The 13515-nt window shown below is 42.2% G+C and overlaps 1 protein-coding gene across 11 annotated transcripts in view; it reads right to left on the reverse strand.

Annotated features, from left to right (window-relative positions):
- LOC129720724 (rab11 family-interacting protein 4B) overlaps positions 1–13515 on the reverse strand; it is a 189692-nt gene that overhangs the window by 79417 nt on the left and 96760 nt on the right. For all 11 annotated transcript variants that reach the window (XM_055672368.1, XM_055672367.1, XM_055672372.1 and 8 more), the window contains 2 exons: positions 12939–12977; positions 11908–12022 (listed from right to left, as the gene is read on the reverse strand). In XM_055672368.1, coding sequence (XP_055528343.1) covers positions 11908–12022; positions 12939–12977 — 154 coding nt within the window. The remainder of the gene's footprint in view (positions 1–11907; positions 12023–12938; positions 12978–13515) is intronic.

A 13515-nucleotide genomic window follows, 5' to 3' on the forward strand; every position in this document is an offset into this window, starting at 1 on the left:
TTCAGACCATCTAACGTCACAAGCGCGTCCGAAAATTCGCCTGCTGTCCTGACGCTTGATGTGAAACCGTCATAGTATATGAAATGATTTCATGCATACGGTTATTGGCTGTCACTAAGGCGTTATGTCTACGGCAATCGGTTTTATTGATACGCTCATCAGGTACCAGTAAAACTGGAAATTCTTTGTCTCCAATGATTGTATTAACTTTCGGTTCAACCAAACCATCCTTCGTTATAACCATTGGATAAGGCGCAGGTAGAAAAACCGTTAGGGATTATCTACTGATATAAAAATTACATTCAAAACTTGAAGTAATGCGGCAATATGTGGTTCAATGGTTCAATGGTACCATTCTCCGTTCGCACCAGTCAAACACCTAATGGTTGCATTCGTGATCTCCAAAACGGTATCGAAGTTTTTTTCTTAAAATGTGTTAAGGTGTGACTTCTCGGTAGCGAGGATTTTAATCGTGACGTCTATCTAAGCGACGCCTTGGTGCTACATTCCGTTCGGAACTCGACCTTCTATTTATAATACGCAAACTTCGCAGCCAACTGTTAAAGTGTACAGGACAATCGCGGGGCTAGCGCTACGATCCTACTGACACTAACTGACACTAATACGACGACTGGCTTGTTAGAATTGGGGCTCTCAACTCTGGGTTTTCACATCATAAATTACCCCGGAAAATTTGACTTCGGTTGTATATAGATTGGTTAGGTTACAGAGCCCGCTTTGATGAGCAAATGGCCGTGGGGTCGAATCTTGGATACAGGACATTTTTGGTACTCATAGGACTTAAGCATGGGTTTATTTTCAGGCTGCTCAGCAAATGGCCGGTCACTCTCAGCCCAATCCAGTTCATTCATTATTGATTCGAACCAATAACGGAGCAGCAAACATTGATGTGTCAAGCTGGGCCAAGCTGCATGATTTAGCGACGAGAAAGATTTACACAAACTGACCTATAATGATAATGGAAGCAAAATCTTAAATGAGTTTTCATAACAAACAAACATCTCTAAATAACCACTTTTAAATTAGCAGATTTGTTGCTAACCGATGATTACCATCTGGTGACCGGTGAATCTGATGCCGATTATTGAATGTATAGGATAAACCTCCAGCATCACATACGGCACAGAGAGAGAGGATTCATTAAGATTTTCTACGCTCTGTAGGAGGTCGTGTGCTGTGCCAATATGTTTCAGTTTCATCATTCGCTGCTAGAGTATACTAATTTTGTTGTGTTGCCATTAACCGTTGAAACGTACCGAAAGTAGTATCTGTGAACGCGTCTCTGTGTACTGGCGAGGCACGTAAGACGCGGAAACGATAGCTGTTCTACGTTCTGCATTTATCATTAGCATCTTCATCATCTTCGCGCCCGCCCTAAAGTATACAAACCATGAGATCATCGTCACGATATTTTTTTTTGTTTTCGGACAAAGTAACGCCTAAATTTTATATGCGAGTAACAAGCTTTTTAGATAAAAATAATTTCTATACAATTTGTCAACGGATAATGAACACGTTTATTTTAATGAGCACCAAATATTGATTCCGCCAACCTTGTTGGCCTTCCAGTCCGAATACGGAAATATTTTTTTTAATAAGATGCATGTAAACATGCGTTTCGTAAACTGAGTCGCGAAGGCGAGTGTCACACTCGAGAAACGAAAACATGGGACAACGTTTGTTATTTAGAATGATCTTCAGTTGAAAAACTGCACCCGCCTCGTTCATCAATGAGATATTTGTTTTCGCTATTAGCACGCTAAATATAATCCCAGGCTTATCACTTGAAACCTGGCTGTGTTTTCAATTACTTCGCTGGTTGCCAACCGCATGTTGTGCACAGCTTATTAACTTTACTTATCGTGGATAATTACAGTACCGTTTCGCTCAATCAATCCAATCGTGGTAAATCAGCCTCTTTAAATTAACAGAATGAAGCAAAACGTTTCGTAAACAAACGCTGCAGCTCATTTTATTGCCTAATGTTTTACCTCAAATCGAAATATCTTCATCTAAGCAGTTAACACGGTTGCCTTCAGTTTCAAGCACTGACTTTGTGTAGCATATATTTTTAGCCTCTACCTTAATGTTCTCCAGCAACTGGCAGCCAACCAATTGTCGATAAATCACTGAAGGCAAACCGAGGCGCGATATCATGAAGTAGACTATCGAGAGCGCACGGATTTTCCTGCAACTGGTTGCATTCAGTTGTATGGCTTAATTTAGAAAACGAAATTATATTATTATTTACTTTGGCTTATAGAGACACAAATGTTTAGTGAGTGACCCTGTGAGTTTAAAATTATCCACTGCATTAGCGAGTTTTTAGTGCATAGGAATCATATGTGTATGCTTCAGCTATGGAAATAACAGATGATCAGCAGGCAAGATCATCTGATCAAACAGACTATGAAGGGTAATTTATGTGCACGCACGTAGTTACCTGTAAAGGGCCCATACAACAGAGTTAGTTGACAGCGGATTTCGCCGCGCGACGATGCACTCCGGCAAGCACGCCGAAGCCTCGGGGCGGGAAGCTGATGCACGATACGCGGGCAAATTATTGGCTACTTCCGTTCCTTTTTCCGATTCCAGAGCGTCATTCAAGCGGCAAATGAACCTCGGCGTCTGTACACACCGCCGGTACGTATTGTCGGTTCACTGAATGATCGTAGTGCTATTTTAATTTTAATTTGCTCTTTTATTCCTTCGGTTAGCCATCCGATACCGGCGGAGTATAGAGAGAACTTTAAAAGCGATTGTTCGGCGTGAGTCGAGTGGAGGCGGATGATTTTCGTGTTGGATACAGATTCGTTGGTACTTTCCATAAGGTACACTCTATGCAAACAAAATTGGTTGCCTCTTTCATGCGGAACCGATTCGAAGATCGTCGATTGTCACTCGATGGAATGACGAAAATTATATGGCTTTGTTGTTCGATTGCATGTGTTTATCCAAAGATACGAGTTGAGTCGTCGTTTTTTGAACATGTCAATGAGATTTGAGTTTTATTTTTGAATAAACATTATTAGGATTATGAATGTAAGCGGTGTTACTCACGAGACTAGCTGCAGCGAGTGTGAGTGCCAAATAGTTTGCTTACTTCTCGTGCTTAAATGAGTGGAACAATTACACATTTTGAGAGTGGAGTGCAGTGGAGAGTGAGATGATCACGATTTATTATGTTTCACTGTGCGAAAACAGGGTTCATAGCAGTTAATGAAAACAATTTTTTTTTACAACACCGAGTGAGTTAAGGTAAGGTTGTTGTAATTACAACTTATTAGGGTTGATTTCCGAAATTAAATCACTGTTAGTCAAGGTTGATATTTTTCAACGCTTCTGCATGAAATTGAAAAATATACTCCAAAAACATTAGATATTATCATGACTGCGAAATATTTCACTATCATGCAACGTTCAGTCTCTCTTCCTTCGGTTTTTTCATTATTCGTAAAAAAGTCAAGTCATCCGTCAATCGCAGTGAAAATAGTTTGATTTTCACCATTCAAATTTTCTGAGAATTTATTACCTTGAGTTTTGTTGTAATCTTGTAAATTCGGTTTATATACTGTGCAGAGGCATTACGCGACTAAAGATGGATGGGAAAAATACTATCCCGGGAAAGTTCGTCCGGGGAAGTTTTGACGTTTTATTTTGATAACGCTTGCTGTTTGCTTTTACTCCTGCTCTACCAAAGGGGCGATGAAGGTTGTTTGGTTGGATTTTCAGAAAATTCGGTTGCATAACCGTAAACGATGCGCGTGAAATATTTCATCAGAGTATGACAGCTTGTTACAAGTATTGGTTGTAGTTTTCGAAGAATTTCGCTAATGAAAATGATTTTTATTGACATTGCTTTTGATATTCCCCAATAGAATCATACAAATTTCGACGTCAGGATTTAGATAGCAAATTTTATCAAAGGTTTAGATCATTTTATTTGGCAGAAAAAAGTGATCAGCTCTAAGAACACTGGAATATGAATTGAGGAATGTTTTGTGGATACTAATCTGCAAGATCAGATGAAAACTACATCTGATTCAACGAAGACTTTGAAAAACCCTTTGCTAATCTGTACAATGCACGAACAGTTTCCTAACAGTTCGTTTCTTAACCGATTCCAACCTGAAGATACGCTGTAGGTTTACTAAGAACAATTTTGGTATTTTAACTAAAAAACAAACGCTTTGTTGTCTCGACAGTATACTGCTGAAAGCACTTGACATTTTCCTCAACACCATATTATTCAAACTACTGCCCTACAAATGTGCAGCAGCACAAATCGACCGCCTAATAACTAAAAATTCACCTTGACGTGAGTGATATTTTTAGAAACAAGTCAGCACTTTGCAGTACTGAATAATTCTCGAGACTAGATCTCTCAGTGCCGGTACTGGCAGCTGGCTGAAGCATCAATGTCAGTGGCAAGTGTATGAAACCAAGTCACACAGCAACCGACCTAGGCGCTTCCATTATACATCTTGTACTGCATTTTTGGAACGTTGCCAACATTCAACCGAGACGCCACGAAATCAGACTTGCGGTATTGCAAAATTAACTCACAAACACCATTGTTGCGATAGGAACCTAACCGACACCCGTCAGACCTGCTGAAAACTGACATTTGTCGGCAAAACAAAAGTCAACAAGTTGATTTTTTTAACGAACAATAAAACGTTAGATTCATTTATGAATAACAAACTTGCTTTTGATAAATTTTACCAACCTGAAAGTGGTGCGCTGAATTTGATAAATAAAATTAGTTTCACCAGGAAAAAGGAAAATCAAAATACATGGCATGCTCTGGAACAATGACATTCTCTAACGCTGAGCAAACATTTATTTCCGTTAAACTGACACTAATAGACTTGATTGAGGCAAAAAAAGCTCCAAGAATTCATGCTTCTCTAATTGGTGATAATCAAGAGCGTCAAATTTTCTCCGCTGTAAACAATGCAAGACAGACATTCAAACGTCAGAGGAGAAAAAGAAAAGTGTTCCATTTTTGGTAATTGATGATCAAGCAAGCCAATGGCCAATAACTTCGAAATAACAAATCACTTGCAACGGAAGTTTAATTAATTCAGAATTCACACAGCTTGATGCGCGGTAGTACAATAAATTCCAAAAAAATGACGAGTCGTCAGTCAGTTCTAATCAAGATGACCATATATACTGGGCTGGGAATAAGTTTTATAGCGCAAAACAATGAATTTGACGGATGTTAATATCGGAGCTCATTATGTGCGCGATACAGTTGATTCTTTTTTTTTTTCTAGGTCAGAAAAGTTTCAAAGGCCAATGCTGTAAAGCAATACGGAGGACAAGTTCATTTGCATAGAGTTCAAATCATCATCAATTCAGCCAACACGATGCTCCCACAAAACAGCAGAGAGCTGATCTTGGAATGTCTTCAAACTACCTTTGGTTGAGCGGTTTCCTTCAAGGTTGCATTCCGTCGCCGTCCCACGATTCGGAATCAAATTATCAGTTACGTTACTAGCGTTAATGCAATGCAACTTCAGCTGTTGTTGTAGGACGTGAATATTTCTCAAACAAGTCCAACCAAGAATAACGAAGGCGGAATCTATTACATTAAAGTTCAATACATTCAAGGTTAAAAGTGTAATATGAACACTCACATGAATGCCTCTCAGCAAAGCTCAAAATTAGCTGCACGATGCGCTCCACCGGCTTTAGTCATTTTATTATCAACCCGTTATTAAAAATGAATAGAAAGGCAAGGAAAGTAGCGCAGAGTAGAGATCTGGAGAAACATACACTATTTGACTGACTGTCACACTAATCATAAAGTAACATAGCTAGCGTTTAGGGTGTGTGACTTTTGCAGCTGAAATTTAATCACAATCGAAGTGAAAAGAAGTTATCTACCTTTTGCGTTATAAGCGACTTTTTTTCGTTTTCAACGGCAGACCTACGTCACTTTAGTTTTCGAGTCATGCATTTGTTTCGCAGCCGGGGTCGTAAATTAATGAATACGAATTAAGCGCACATTTTTCCACCATGCTGCGACCCATAAGCCAAGTTCAAGTATCTCGTTTGTTTGTTTGTTTCGAAACATATGTGAATGTGTGCTGCGGCGTGGTTGAAGAGTTTCAATTACTTACTTATGCCAGCTCACTGCCGCACCAGTTTCGTTTCTGGTGGGAGTGATTCAATCTATTTTCTTAGTACTGTCCACGAAGAACGCACCGGCGGCGTTCGTTCGAAGGAAATGAGGAGCAATTGTAGCAAAATTGACTTCAATAACATCCCGGGCGCTGGCTGGCAACGGAGCGGAACGTGGGTGCAGCAGCACACAACGACATCCATTAAAAATGGCATCTGATCTTAAACGCCAGCGGAATTGGTGCGAATGTAAATTCGCTTCAGCTGTTGTTGATTAAACCGCTTTCCTACGTAGGAAGAAGCAGAAGAACGGTAAAGTTATTCTTTGCTGTAGAACAAATATATCGTTTTGTATTTGGAATAATTCTATGTGCATTATACATCGAGCAAATGTCTGAATCTTTAGCTTGCTTGAATACTGACGAATCTACGCGTTTTAGTTCTCTTTCATGGCTCATGCACTCAAGCTTGAGATCTTACCGTTCGGGAAGTTGGTTGCTTTTAGACAAAATTCAAATTTGTTCTCAAAGCGTAACACAGAATATGTAATGTTGAGAGCACTTATAACTATTCCCGAATATAAGAGACCTATGGTTTTTTAAGTTTATTCGGATCCAATCGGAGCTCCTTTCTTGCAACAAAAATATTATTTTTCATCTTTGTTTAGGTGGACTTAACATTTTTTCGTATTTGACTCAATGCTTTGCGTTGCGATGAAAGTAGATGGAGACGATGACATTCATTCCTTCTCGGTGGTTGATAAATATTGCCGGTCGATGATCCGTTGTTGGCGACGGTCTCTGGTGAACACATGTTTTGTACCGATGTGCTTGGACTTCCTTTCCATACAATTGGATTCCACCATCTTGATACACGATTGATTATTCTCGTAAATGACGGTTGAATACACTGATTCCTCTTCGATATCCTGCACAAGTGTTCGCATCCATAACAGCTCCTGGCATCCTTGTACCAGCGTCACGAACTCGGCTTCTGTCAAAGAGGAAGCAACGCGGGTTTGCTTGTAGATGCCCCAATTTACCAGACCTCCGCCGGACTTGATTAGGTTCCCAGGGTTGGATTTTCGGTCTCCCTCATCTCCAGCCCAATCTGTATTCACAACGCACTTCATAACTTCGTCTCTGGAGTCAAGATGCTCTTTGGTTGCCTTAAGGTATCTCAGAATACCTTTCTTCCAAGCAGTGATGTGCTAAGGCAGATATCTGGTCTGTTGTTGACCCGGACCTACGGCTAACTTTGAGGGGTAGTTTCGGTACGGTACGATTCGTTGGTACACAATTCTTCTTCCTCCTTTTGCTTGACGTATGTAGGCAGGACCGATAGGAATCTTGGACGGCTTGGCATTTTCGTGTCCGAACCGCTCCAAAATCTTGTGGATGTTCCGGTCTGATACAACACATAGTGACCGTCTTGCTTTTCAATCCCAATTCCAAAGAACAGTCGCAGCTCTCTCAAGATTGAGAATTTGAACTGTTTTATCTGCACCTTTCTTATCGTCTCGAATTCTTCTTGTGTGTATCAGCAAACGACCACGTCGTCCGTGTAGATGATTATGTAGCTGCACTTACCATTCAACATATTCACGCACTGGCATGGGTCCGAATCGGCAGGCTTGAACCCCATCATCTTGTATGTGTTGACTATTTTCTGGTTCCAAGCCCGTGCCGATTGTTTCAGCCCACAGATGCAGCGTTTCAGGTGGCAAACTTTGTCGTCATCCGTCTTTAATCTAGCCGCACGTATATTTGTTCTTTTAACTCGGCGTACAAGTAAGCGGTTCTTATATCCAACGGGAATGAAAACTTCGTTGTAGTCCGACTCGTATTTTTGTGTAAAGCCTTGTGCAATCAATCGGGCCTTGTATCGCACCGTCTTACCATTTTCGACCTTTTTTTTTTGAAAGGTGGCGGGGAAATCTGCAAACAGACACCCAAGAAGTAGAGAACTCAGGGTGTTGAGATGAAACTAGGAGAGTGATGCTGGGCTAGTAACACTTCCCCAGACACCACCTCCACCTGTTCCGTACCCACATGGCCTGACAGGATCTGTGTCAGGTGAAAGTTCACTTCGCCATGGTGCCTCCCGATCCAACTGAATACTTCCGGAATAAGTCGGTGCGTTCATATACCCTTCGTGAAATTGGACCATTTCCGCTGCCATCGGGACATCGAGAATGACCTTCTGGTTTCTCGTATGCCTCTTGTGTTACGTCGATCAAAGCATTCTCTGTCCTTCTTAATGGCGATGCTGATAGGCATCATGCCGGACAGGACACAGATTGCGTCGTATGACACTTTTCGGTACGCACAGGTACTTCCCAGTTAGCCACCATAACCGTTAGTATTTAGAGTTCTGGACCACACCGGCCTACCATAATCACGCTGGCAAGAAGTTTTCGCTTGCTGTTATACCACTGAGCTGTTGGACATCTTACGAGATAGCGCTGCAATAGCCGACGAGGCCCTCCTACAGGCATAGTCGACGTGACTCCCAAACGTGAGCTTGTCGTCGACCATAATCCCCAAGAGCTCCAGAGATCGCTTTGGAGTGATAGTGCAATCTCCGGCTCTGACCACCGCCTGTTGCTCCGATTTACGGTTGTTCACAAACTTGATCTCCGTCTTATGATGCGCTAGCTCCAGTTACCTGGAACGCATCTAGTCTTCGACTTTGCGTGTACAGTGCGCGGTCGTCAACTCGACCTCCTCGATGGACTCGTCGTAGACCTCCAGCGTTATGTCGTCTGCTAAGCCGACGATCACAACTGTTACAGGGAACTCGAGCTTTAACACCCCGTCTTACATGACATTCGACAACACCGGGCCCAGGATTGTACCTTGCAGAACTCCTGCAGTAATTGGGACGCACTTCTAACCTCCCTCCGTGTTGTGAACAAGTACCCGATTTTGGAAGTAATTTTCCAGAATCTTGTACAGCGACAACGGTACATGGATGCCCTTGAGCGCAATGGAGTCGCAGCTGGCGCTATTGAACGCATCCGTCACGTCCAGCGTGGCGATTGCGCAATCGCGTATTCCTCTTCTCTGCGCTGGAGCACTGCCTCCTCCGTCTTGGTGACGGAGAGAATAGCATCCAGCGTGAACCTGCCGTTCTGGAAATCGAACCGTGTACCTCACCAGTCTGTGGAGGAAAATTCTCCAAAGCACTTTGCCCGCGATGTCCAGTAGGCAGATAGGCCTATATGCCGATGGGTTTCTGGCGTTTTCCCTGCCTTAGGCAGTAAGAGCAATCTCTGCCGCTTACACCTCTCCGGGTAATCTGGGCTCGTGGCGTGTAAAGAGTCACCCGATGATACACTCCAGCATCGTTGGTGATCACTCTGCAGGCACAAGCGCGCCTTTGGTTCTGGCCTTTACGATCCTTTAGGCGTCACCCCACGGGTTTGTATTAGCACTGGCGCATAGCCTATCGAAGCAGGCCCTCTTGCTTGCCTTAATCGCACTCTTTAGCGCCGTTCTTGCTGAACCGAATGCTTCGCGGCGCTCAATCCTCTGTTCGTCTGTTCGCGCACATCCTCCGTCTTGCACGGAGGCTCGCACTCGCGTCAGTCAACCAGTAAATCAGTGACTTCCCATTCCTAGGTTGGCGAGTCCTAGAAATGGTGGCGTCACACGTTGGTCAGCAGTCGGGCGGAGCCATCTGCCTCCAACGCGCTCTCTTCATATTGCGTCTTCGAATTTCTCGGCTTTGAAACGCGATGATTTCCACCCGCGGACAGTCGCAGTGCTGGCTCTACCCGTCATTTGCCGCCTCGCGTTGTTGTCTACACTATAAGTGGTCGCTATTAGTGTAACCATCGTCAACCCTTCAGTTCGTGATCAATCCTGGGCTAGAGAACTACACGGAACGTCGTGGAGAATTTTCTGTCTGCTTCTTCTTAAAGGTCCATTTGCATTTTATGGATTTCCTTTTAGGTGGTAGAAACACTAGTTTCCACATTTGATTGTCCCGTAGTACCTGCTTCCAAGGACTTGATTGCCTCGAAATAGTTTCTCGGCTTGTTGGTACTGTTGCTGGTGACTTCTCTTTATCGTTGTGACTGAATTCCTTTGGTGGATGTCCTTGAACATCGTGGCCCATTTGGTGGTCCTAGCAATATCCTACGAACGTCAGCTCCTGGGATGTAGAATTGAGCTTCTTTCGCTGTTTTTTCGGGCTGTGTACTTAGACTCATCTCGACCAGATACCGGATTCGTAGCGTTTTGCTGCGGACTGTGGGCCACCGTGTATTGCACCTTAATGTCTTTTCTACGGTAGAACGATCGTAGCCTTCCGCTGCTGTATTCTCCTTCTAGGTCGGAGAGTACCACTTCTGGTTTACGACCGAACTGCGTGTTGGCCACCCCGACATATTCCTGAATCTTGTTCGCTTCTTCCGACTTCTCTTTCAGCAGAAACAGCGTGGAGCGTCTCGAATAGTCGTCGATTATCGTTATGAAGTACCGTAATCCGGTCACTGGACTGCACACGTTCTTGGTAAAAGTCTTGCAGGAAACACTCCATGCTTGACCGTAACCTATTGTATTACCAACAGTGGGACTTAAGTAAAACTCAACTGATTTGAACGGTTACTGACTAACAAATAAAAAAAAATTATTCTCTCTAATATCAAATGATTGCTATGATTGAATTAGATTTGTTATTTTGTTGCTTTGTTGCTACACAATTGAGATTTGCATGCAACAGTTTAGAACAGCAACCAAGGATTTATCTAATTAATTACAGACAACCGTACCTAAACCACATGCAAACAATTCCTGTCACTGTGAATACTTTTACGAAGCGCATACACAGCACTCTAACATCTCTCTTTTTATCAAACGTGACAGTTTCTCGCTCTGACGCACCATTTAATCGCTGCCTATTTGAAGCCACAGGGCAGGCCATCACAACACAATTTTTTTTTTTTTATTCTCGCTTATTTTCAGTGCGGATTCTTGTTTTATAAGTATTTTTCCCATGCTAAAAGTGTACAATGATGCTATGAACCATTAAACAAATTATCTTCTAGTTAAGTACGTTGATCTATAGTGCTAGCACAACCAAACTCCGAAGTGCCTGTTGGTACCGATGACAGATATTTTTGATGATCAGGATGTACTTGAAACACTTTTTGCGCACTTTGGCTGTCAATTGAAGCGATTTGTATGGTTATCTCGTACAGCTATTGATTCCGGCCGGCAAAAAGAATTGCTGCGAATAACTAAAGCAGTTGATCGTTTATAACAACCGATAGCGTCGGGTTGAAAAAAGAACTGCATTTGCTCAAATGTAAGCGAAATATTAAATTTGTTCGGTGGTTTCCATTTCATATGAAAGTGCTGATTTGTTGCATGCGCGTGGTTCCACTCACGCACGCCAACAAATTCAAGGATACCTAGAAAATGTTTGCTTTCAACTAACATTAGAATAAAACACCCATTTGAACGATTTGTCAAACACTCAAACACAGTTTCCAATGCCACGATGATCACACCCGGTTAGGTCATTTGTTTAGTTTTTCCTGCCCTTGCATACATACTACCTCTCGATCATTTTTCGCCGAATGTGATTCAGTTGCTCGTTCCGTACACGTTCGTTCTCTGCAGATGTTCTGACCTGCGGGAAAACCCGCACCAACGCACACGACCGAAAGAAAATGAAAAACTCTCGGGGATGGGAAATTGTTATGATGATGGAAATGAACAGCAAACCAAAAGCCCACCCACTCACCTTATGATTTAAGTCTTGCACGTCCTCCAAACTTACATCGCTATACATGTCTTCTGCTGTATCACAGTTTGAGCTCCGACCGGACGAGTTGAAACTCGATGATCTGTACAGGTGACTGTTCGAAAAACGAAAAACGAAGGATAGGAAACATTATAGCACTTGTGTCTAGTTTCAGGGGTAATATAATTATACCAAACTATCGTAGCATGTTTGGTTCATCAAAAATTATAGCAAACTTTAATTATAGTACTTCATTGGAGTCAACAGCAACTCTGCCAATCCAAGTTTCACACTGGCGCCAGCTTGCTATAATCTATAGCATTTTGATTCCACTTTTTTGTTTCATTCATTAATCCATTTCGCTTCATGACGGAGCCAGCTCGAATAAAACATGTGAGTAATGTTGATGAAATATCAACACAACCAGTAAATAACGCTGCTAATTACGGAAAGGCATGCTGCTGGCATGAGACATACGGGTCAAACTTCCTGATACGTGCCGTTATGGCACTTCGATGAAACCTGGAGGTATTGCTTATATAGCGGTTTACCATCTTGCAGCACTTTCTATTTAGACGGCGAACGCGTCGAATGCTATGTACGACAGATCAAAGAAACTCATTCTATTAATTGTAAATCCTCCCACTTTGCGTGTCTACTCTTTCGAAGGTCGTCAACTTGTACGTAGCTTTGAATTCAAGGGAATGTTATACTTGGCTGCTAGCCCCATTGTCCGCTGTTGTAGCCCAGTTGGTCTCTTAAACGAATGTCACAGCAAGCACACATGGAAATCAGGCGTACGTTTCTGGCGATCGGCGTTTCAACACAAATACGCGACTGTTTTAGCAAACCGCTATCTCGGTATGATGATTGTGCGATGGAATCCGCTATTTTTGTTTTAACCGGCGTGTAAACATTGGATTGGTTTTGTTCTGTGACTAACGGGTTGCGTTAATGGCTGACTGGAGTTGATTTTGTAGTCTAAAATTATACAATACATGTTACTCTTGTTATAATAAAGTTATACTTACTTAGCTAAGGCATTGGATCCTAACTGTCGTTTTCCAGAGCTGTAAGCAAGTAGAAAGAATAAGATTTTAGTTCGATTTTGCAAAGGCGTTCAAGTTGTTCAAGTGTCCCAGTCTAATACATGAAACCCATCACCAATACTGTTATAACATTACACCATGCGTTATGCTTCGATTTTAGCACCTGTATCAGTGACCTCCATAACTTATACATTTCTAATTTGTGCCTGATTGGATGCCATTTAGCATAATTGATGCGAGATCAGAGAAACATGCATACAGGGGAAAACGACGAAAATTCTTTATTGGAGATATTATTAAGCATTATTAGCAACATTAAAATTACTACACCCAATTTAAAATATTTATTACAATAAACAAACATTCAAAATTTGGGTTTAGGTAAGGTTGAAACTGAACGGTGAATTGATATGATTCAAGTTTGAAGAAAAAAATCACAGGAGGGTTGTGTGCAAAGCCACGACCGCAAGGTTGAAGTAGAATACCTTTACACAGCTCTACTTACGGCTGTAAATTAACCTACGGCCGGCGTATCGGTTCGCGCCGCTTATCGCGTTTA

The sequence above is a fragment of the Wyeomyia smithii genome, chromosome 2, assembly GCF_029784165.1.
Source record: "Wyeomyia smithii strain HCP4-BCI-WySm-NY-G18 chromosome 2, ASM2978416v1, whole genome shotgun sequence".
Lineage (NCBI taxonomy): Eukaryota > Metazoa > Arthropoda > Insecta > Diptera > Culicidae > Wyeomyia > Wyeomyia smithii.